This window comes from Lycium ferocissimum, chromosome 4, assembly GCF_029784015.1.
Source record: "Lycium ferocissimum isolate CSIRO_LF1 chromosome 4, AGI_CSIRO_Lferr_CH_V1, whole genome shotgun sequence".
In the NCBI taxonomy this organism is placed as follows: domain Eukaryota; kingdom Viridiplantae; phylum Streptophyta; class Magnoliopsida; order Solanales; family Solanaceae; genus Lycium; species Lycium ferocissimum.
In genome coordinates this window covers 40,695,184-40,704,756 of record NC_081345.1, presented here as the reverse complement: position 1 = coordinate 40,704,756, position 9,573 = coordinate 40,695,184, and the positions used below count along the sequence as shown (strand labels likewise).

General features: G+C 28.2%; 1 protein-coding gene across 1 annotated transcript; it reads right to left on the bottom strand.

Moving 5' to 3' along the window:
- Positions 1 to 2,173: 2,173 nt before the first annotated feature.
- LOC132054057 (uncharacterized) lies at positions 2,174 to 4,891 on the bottom strand. Its single transcript, XM_059446130.1, has 4 exons — positions 4,728 to 4,891; positions 4,001 to 4,142; positions 3,178 to 3,304; positions 2,174 to 2,444 (listed from the first exon to the last, which is right to left on the bottom strand). Exons 1-4 carry the CDS (start codon positions 4,889 to 4,891, stop codon positions 2,227 to 2,229), a joined length of 651 nt encoding a protein of 216 aa, XP_059302113.1. The 3' UTR covers positions 2,174 to 2,226.
- Between the last annotated feature and the right edge of the window lie 4,682 nt (positions 4,892 to 9,573).

The window sequence follows — 9,573 nt, the reverse complement described above, 5'->3', positions numbered from 1 at the left end:
AGCTTTTTAGGGTTTTGGCTCTTTAATATAAAAAAAAAAAAAAAAAAGCTTTGATTTAGGCATAAAATAATTAGAGGGAAATAGTTTGGAGGGAACTCTTTTTGTCTTTGTTTTTGTGTTGTTAATTTAGTGTTCTTTTCAAAGTTAGGCACAACTTTTTCTTATTTATTTATTATTATTAATTTCATAATTTAGAGGGGAACTGTTATGAATTCATCATGTTTCCCTGCTAAATCATGATAATTAGAACAATAAAAAAAAGTTAGCTAAAAATTTTCTTAATAAAAATACATTGTAATTTGATGTAAACTAATTAAATATATCCGTTTTAGTTTATAACTTATTAATCATTGAACATTGTTTGGAGTTAACACTTATTAATTTGATATAATTACTTAATCATAGGTTACATCTAACCATTATGTATTGCTTTAAAAATTAAATTACTCCTCAATTTTGAACAATAAACATTCTCCATCCTTATCCAATACATTTTACTCTTGACATTTTCACTTGTATAAATAGATAAGAGTTTGATTATTATTAATAAAATTATCTTTTTATTCTGCTCATTTATTTCATTATAAAACGTTACTAACTTATATGCTCAATCGTAAGATTTCACTTTTCTTCTTTGGTCCGAAAATAACATTTATTTTTCTCATAGAAAATTTGATACATAGATTAAAAAAAAATAGTTTTTTAAAGAAGTAAAAAAAAGAAGAAGATAAAGGTTGATAATGTAAGGGTATTTAGAAAGGTCAATCGTGAGAGTGTGTGTGGGGGGGGGGGGGGGAGGTAGGGATGTCTATTGTTCAAAATTGAAGGGGAGTTTGATTTTTAAAGCAAAGTTGGGTGATGTAATTTTTATTAAACGTTAATATTACAAGTACAATAATCCTGGAAAATCTAATGTTATTTTGGTATTACATACAGTAGGCATGTATATACATGTTTCAATTATTTCTTTTCTCTATTGTCTGTATAGATAAACGAATTTTGGTTGTCACTAATGAAATATTTTTTAAATTATAAACTTGAAATTTATTTACCACATAAATAGATAATTTTAGAAATTTATTATAAAATATATTCCTATTTTTATATTAGCTGCAATAAATATGTTTGCAAAGCTGTTATTACTTTATTATTTTCACTTGCATAAATAGATAAGAGTTTGATTATTATTACTAAAATTGTCTTTTCATTCTCATTTCATTTATTTCATTATAAAACGTCACTAACTTATATACTCAATCAGTATTTCTCACTTTTCTTTTTTGGTCTGAAATAATATTTATTTTTCTCATAGAAAATTTGATACATAGATTAAAAACACCAGTTTTTTAAATAAGTAAAAAAAAAAAAGATAAAGGTTAATAATGTAAGGGTAAAATAGGCATTTAACTTGTGGCAAAAGTTAATAATTAGCTATGAAATTTTGTTAAAGCAAAAAAATTTGTGGCTATAATATTTAACTATTGCCACAACTTTTTATAACTTGAAGCAAAAATATTAATTTAGATACAACAATTTATTTCAAATGATTTATTGTAGCTAAAAGGTTACAGTACAAAGAAGTTTCAACTCGTAGTAAAAATTACTTATTAGCTACGGAATTTTGTTATAGGAAAAATTTGTGGCTATATTATTTAACTATTGCCACAAATTTTTATAACTTGAAGCAAAAATATTTCTTTAGCTACAACATTTTGTTTCAAATAATTTATTGTGGCTAAAAAGTTACTATTGCTACAGTAATTTTCATTGCGTGGCAAAAACTTATTATCAGCTACAAAATTTTATTGTAGCAATAAAGTTGTAACTATTTAGATTATTATTGCCACGATTGTTAGCAATTATAACAAAAATAAGGAATTAGCTTTGCCAATTTGATTTTCGTGGCTAAGAAATTTCATGAATTTATAAATAGCTACGGAATTCAAAATTTTGTATTATTCTAGGTAATACCACGCTTTTTTAAATGCATAGCTTAAATTTTAAGCCTATAAACATCAAGGTTAAGACATAACATTTTCAAACACTAGGAATGAAAATTTGACCCTTCTAAATTGCACGACGAATATACATAACTTCAACCCCCCCCCCCCCCCCCAAAACCCCACCCCAAAACCCAAACAACAAACAACAACCCATCACATAAAAGAAAAGGAAGAGGACCACTCCCACAAAGCACATATTATTTGTTAATAAATGGTTCGCATCTTAATCATAATTGGGTGGGTAAAAATTCATGGCATCCAAGTTGAGATACTGGTCTATGTCTTGCTCCACGTCTATCACTCCACCTGATTCTGACTCATAAGAATTGGAACCTTGTCCCTCAATATCCAACAAATGAATAGCACTATGCTTTTCTTTCAGAGCCTTTTCATGAAGTTCCTTAAGCCTCCTCAATTCAAGTTTCATCTCTTCCGTATACGCTGCAACCAAGAAGTGATTAGAGACAAAATCAAGATTCAAAGTTTATGAGTCTCGGATTCTACTCTGCTTAAAATAATATAAGATTATACGCCATTAATATAACTAATTTGTTATATCATTAGGTTGTTCAAATGATATTATAAAACTACAAGAAAATCTTCTTAGAAAGTGAGATTAGATTGTTTTTGAAAATAAGATATATTATTTGGTATAACAAGTAAAGATGACCTAATGATATAAAAATTATTTATTCTTATGATATATATTACTTAAACTTTAAAATAAATTAAAGATGATCATTGCATAATAATTTCAATACTGCTTGACATGTAAGCCATAAAAGAACAAAATAATTTCAACATAACTAATGTAGCAACTCGTTTACGATATAAAGAAATTTTTGTATTAAGGTTATGTGGGAAGCTGTATATTTTATATGGGATAACTAGAAAGTAAAATGACAATACATATGGTAACAATATGATAATAAACCATTTAAATAACAAACAAAAAAAAAGCTTTTAAAGTAAGTAATTTCTGCTTAACAATCTAAATATTATTAATTACATCGCATATAGTTTTTTCCATTTTAATTACTGTATATTCTATTATTATTATTATTTAATTACCATGTGAATAATATATATATCATAATTTCCGCATAAGTAGAAAGTGAAAAGTGAAAAAGAAAAAAACTTAGTTTTGTAGGAGAGGAGATATATGTTTATATACCAGTGCGTAATTTGGATCTGTCATTGGCTATCTCCAACTGTTCTCGCAACATTTTTCCCTCCAACATCAACATGTTTTTTTTGTCTCTCTCATTTTCAATTTCTGGTGGCATGATAGCTAACTTAGCCTGTATCAGCACATATAGGAACAAAAATTAGCGGTAATTGAGAAAAATACACCCCAAGGGAAACGTGTCATTCGACATCGATTCGTCAATTTCTTTATTTATTTGTGAAACATAAGAAAGAAGATAGACTATAGTATATAATTAGATACGCTTAATCTAGCAGTTAATTTACATTTATGTCCAAGCAAGATCACATGTTCGAAACTTGTGCACTGAATTTCTCATTTAACAAATGAGTTCTGAAACGACATCGTTTAAATAAGACTCTTTCTTTTTAAATAATTATAATCCTTGAATTGTGAATTCGAAACCATCACGTCGAATTAACCGTTAAATATGTGTGATCACTTACACTAAAAGGTGTATGTAATTAACTTGTATTATCATAAATGATTTAATTTATGCCTAAAGTACTATTAGCATACCAGATTAGAAAATTTGATTTAAAAAAATCATCAAGAACAATTATATATTGATGTATTTGAGTAGCAATTTATATGATTCTTCGATCCGTTGTTGTGATTTATTTATTTGTCTACTTCATTAAATGTTAGAATCGTCTAAAAGAAATTGGGCACGCCGTTGAGTTCTAACATGCCTCGTAAACTTTTTATTTCAGCATTTAAAACTTGAATATTTACTGTTTCCAAACCAATCAAGAAATCATTTGAATAAAAACAATCATCAAGGTATTACCTCGAGATCGTTCACCTTCTTTTCCAATTGAGTGGTGTATTCAATCCTCTTATTCCTGGCTCTTTGCGCAGACAATCGATTTGATATAGTTCTAATAAATGTCACATTAAAAAAAAAATTTAGTCTCAACACATAGTACAACCTTATTTAAAAAACAAAGGAAAATATTATTTACCACACAACTAGAAAAACAAGAGTTTCTGATGGAATTTTCCTGGAAATCCGTTGTAAATTGGCTTGTTGAAAATGTTTCCGATCCGTTGAATTTTTTATCCGAAATTCTAAATGTCATATAGAAATGCACATTTTTTTAAGTAGTGCCAATGAAAAAAGAATTATCTAGTCTTAACATATATACAACCTGATAAAAACAAAGTAAAATACAACTAGAAATAATACGAATGACTCATAGTATCCATTGAAAATTGGCTCGTTGAAGACATTTTTAACGGACTTTTCATAGGAAATTCCAAAAATTAGTCTAATGTTCAATTTTTTCTTAAGTAGCCTCAATGAAAAAAGAAGTATTATCTAGTCTTAACATATATACAATCTTATAAAAACAAAGGAAAATACAACTAGAAAAAACCCGAATTTCTGATGGAATCTGTTCCAAATTGACTTGTTGAAAAAGTTTTCGACAGATTTTTCATCAAAAATTTCAAATGTCAGTAAGAAATTCGCATTTTTTTTAAGTAGTGACAATGAAAAATGAATTGTATATAACCTTCTGAGCTTCTTCAAATCCACATTGGGGTCAACATTACCATGCTTCAGTTCAAAATCAGTTGCTTCATCAAGGGTTAGAACCTTATTACTTGGTTCCTCTTGATCAACTGAACTTTGGGACAAACTCAAATCAGGCCCGAATCTTTTTCTTTTTTCATCCATTTTCCCTTCAATAAATTTTCTTGAATCACCTAAGTAACAATGAACAAAAACCCCAAAAAAAGAAAAATAATTAGCAGAAAAAGAAAGAAGAATGATTAAGAAAGTCAATTATGAAGTGCATGAACTAGTATATACTTCTCTAATTAAAGAAATGTTTCTTTAGATTTTGTGAGTGGTTACAAAGCTATGGAGTTGTCTTTATATAGATAAATTTTCACTTGACAGCCTGTCATGCAGTAAAATTAGATTTCTTATAAATTGCATATTTTGAATAGAAAGGTAAACAAACTATTTTTCTTCTATTTTTTACTCTTTATAATTATGTAAAAATTTAAGTGAGGACATGATCTTGAGTTCAAAAACTAACTATTTGATGGGGTTATAAAAATAGTTGATTTTTATAGATATATAGTTCATGAAATCATTGGACAGAAGTACTTTAAAAATTTAAATAAGGTGAATAGTAATATGTATTTACTCTAAAAGTTTTGAAAAGTTTCAAAAAAGATATTCGAATGGAGAAGTAGTGCATGCCTCGTGGTACTTTAAAAAAAAAATCAAATTTCTTTTTACCTAAATATTCCAAACATATATTTGGGGTAATTCTATAGATGGTCGCTCAATTTTTATTTTGCAAAAGTCACTAAACTATTTTGTAACGAGAAGTCGATCGATATTTGTCTAAATATCACAGAAAGTTGTGTAAGTAACATATAAATTATATTATGTCCACTATCAACATGCCTCTTTGAGTGAGTTTTTAGTTAAAACACTTAGAAAATAACTTTGTTGTAATAAAATAAAAATTGAGTGATTATCCACGATATAAATGCACACGTTTCTCCTAGTAACATCATTTTCTCTTTCAATCACGCCTTACTCTAGTTAAAAAGCGGCGCTGACCCGTTAAAAAGTGGCGCTGACTATTTTCGACATTTCTTTTGTATCATCCGCCACGTCATCCACATCGTTTCAATGCATCACATTTTTGGCGGGGCTAAATCCACTTTCACAAGCGATCGGCCTTCGCTCGTAGATATAACGCCAACGCTGATCGACATTAATAACTTAATGAAATTAATACTCCCTCCGTTCACATTTACTTTTCCACAATGGACTTTGCACACCCTATAGTTAAGAAATAATAAATGAAGTATATATTTTACCATAATACATATATTAATTGATGTATTAAGTCTCGGGAAATAATTTTGGGAATAAGTAATTAATGTTAAGAGTAAAACATGAAGAAAAAATACTTCTGTTAGAGTAAACAAGTAAAATTAAAATATATTTTTAATATTGTGGACAAGTAAAAATAAACGGAGGGAGTAATAAAGATTACATGGATGGATTACCTAAGCCCATAAATAGATTTTCTCAGATTACCTACATTTTTGTTGACTAAAAGTGATTTGAGAAGTTTGTTAGTATCATTTTGAAATATTATTCTCATTTGTTTGGAAAATTAATTAGACAACAGGCAAAGACCACGAGTGCCAGTGGTATTGATCCTAGCAGCTTATCTTTAGCACACAAAACAGCATTTTATTGGAATTTAGCACACAAAACACAGTAAAAAGCAAGTTAAAGCTGTCACAAACAAGAAACACGCAGGTCAATCTGCAAAAAGAGCATTTAAATCGAGTAACTAAGAAAGCCTAATCATGATGAGTTAGTCAAATGATCTAGTGAATTGTAGTGAACTCCATTTAGATCAAATATATAGACTGCCCCGTAAAAGTTAGACATTAATTTTTATTTTAATATTTATGTAACGGATTACGTATGTATCTATTGAACACTCTAATTTATCGGACATACAATTAGAACAAATGATGACCCGTTAATAAGTTTTTACTAACTATAGTAGAAGAGTAGCAAGTGTGCGTCTTCAATTTATGTTAAGACATTAAACATTATGTTACATCGAAGTAAAAATTATCTTATGTCGAAATCAATTCAATTGGATCGAGAGAATCTGGATCAATCATGCTCATTATATCAAATGTCGGAAACTTTTAACACCTATATAATCTTCTGCTTGTCATTAATATCTCATCGAGTTGGACAAAACGTGGTAAAAGTGACGCGAGCTGACACTTTTTGTCCATCATTTAACTTTTTGTCTAGCGTTTGTAATATAGTTGAATAATATCAAGTTTTCAATTGATAAAACCAAAAAGGTTTTATCTTCATTTGAAAGTGCCAAAACCCAGTTTCAAACATCAATATTCTTTTTTGAAAATCGAATTGTCACATTTCAAACTCCGAAAATTTTCCATGAAATTTTGAACAGACATAGTTCAAACTCCAAAAGTGTTTTCCTGTTTCTACGGACAAATAATTTTGCCAACTTAAAGATAAGACATATTTAGCTATATGAATATCATCCGCATAAATTCAGTACCTGCAAATTATAAGTTAGTGATGAAAGAGCTATATATTAAATAAAAAATAAGATACTTAACGAAAATAGTGTCAATATCATAGTATATTACGATACTCTCCACGTAATTAAACATATTTTTCTATATATTGAACTAAGATGGATTAGATGAATTGATTTTTGCCATTGCCATACTAAGCGAGACTAGTTCAAAAAGAATGAACTTCTCGCCCCTTTATCATGAAGCTTGACCAAAATATATATTCTTTAATAGAGTGTGTTGTAGGTTCACTTAGAGTACTTTGAATTCTAAGATGGTAGCTAGAGGTGTACAAAGTAAACTAATAAATGACACCAAATCGATAAATCGAGTTAAACAGATAAAAAAAATCCGACTAGCGGTTTGGTTTGACTTAGTTTGGTGTTGAAAAAAAAAAAGGGACCATAGTTGGTTTGACTTGGTTTTAGCAAAAATAAGTCAAACTGAACCAAACCAATCCGACATTACATGTATTTAATTTTAAAAATATTTTATACGTAAAAATATTTATTTGTAATATAATTTATAAATATTTCTTAAATTTTTTGCATTTTTTTTTGTCTTTTATCATATTATTTCAAGCTTGAACTTATAATTTTGAATGTCAATAAGTTTTATATCCCATGGATGTTAGTAACTCAAATAACGTCCAAACCAAAACCAACTCAACACTAATGCTAACAAAAGAAATTCAATTCTACCACTAGGAATGACAATAATGTTGAATGTATATTCTTTAGTTTTGCATAATTCGTTTAGAGAGTGAAAATACATAACTTATTTTTTTTCTTTGTCATGTAATTAATACTTATTAGCCGTACTTATTTTAGCATGACTTAGTATTTTTAGACTATGGTCATTTTCTTTATGGCTTATTAATTAGCAATATTTATTTTAACCGATTTTATTATTTTTTTGGTTGAATATTTTAATACAATGTCATCACTCATCTCACATTTTGTGTTATTTTCTTAAGAAACACCTTAATTAAATAGTTGTATCTTACTAGAACTAAAGAAATATTTGAAGTAAAAGTTATATCTTTTGTATGAAGACTTTTGCGGAAAAAAACCCGAAAAACCCGAGAAAACCTGAGGTTGAAAAACCCGAATTTTATTGGTTTGGTTTGGTGTATAAATTTAAAAACCCGATGCAATTGGTTTGGTTTGGTATTTAAAAAATTCGAACCAACCCGATCCATGTACACCCCTAATAGTAGCATAGATGTCGAATTCATAAAAATAAATCTCTAGGATAATATTTTGAAATTTGAACTTATAACAATCCAGGACAGTATTTTGAGCTAGTGAATGTTGTATGATTTATTTACACTCAAAAAAGTTTTCAAATTGATAAACGCTCAAACTCTAGGAGTTTCATATGTATTGAGTTTCGAACTCTAGGACAGTGTCCCTTTTTAGTTTGTTCCTTAGCTTTGAACTTCAGGATAAAGGCTCAAACTCCAGGAGTTTCACATGTATTGAGGTTTCGACCTCCAGGACGATATCCCTTTTTAGTTTGTTCTTTAGCTTCGAACTCTAGGAGAGTAGCTTTGGCCACAAATCTTGGCTATATATAAGGATTTATGGCCAAATTTTGGCGATCCGACATGATTCGACTTCAAACAATCATGATGCGTAATAAGGTAATTTGTGCCCATCAATTTAAAATCGTGACGATTCGTCTGAATTTCACTACCTATATTCAATTGTGAATTTATTTTTACAAAACCTTTTTCAAATGAGGTAAAAAAAAAAAAAAAAAAAAAAAATATTGTACTAAAAAATCATGTTTGTACAAATTTCCCTCAAATATTACTAGTAAGTATTCCTTACGTCCCTTTTTACGTAACATGCTTTCCTTCTAATCGGTTTAAAAAAGAATGATATTAATCTATATTTAATAATAATTTTATTTTAAATTTTCTTTTTATCCTTAATGAAATGATTTATAATCATACAAATATTATAACTTTTTCTAGAGAGCAAATTTCAAAACTTTTAGTCCCTCTTTGCAATCTAATTGTCTTACTTTTCTTTTTGGTATGTAAGAGTGACTCTTTCTCTATTAAGTTTTTCAATTCCAAGACAAATTTAAGACCAGAAAATTTAAAAGATTACACACATCTTTTATTTAATACCATAAGTTTTATTTTATTTTTTTATTTCTTAAACTATGGTTAAACAAAAACACATAATTTGAGAGGGGGGGGGGGAAGTATTTTATTTTTCTTTTCTTAAATTACATGTTAAG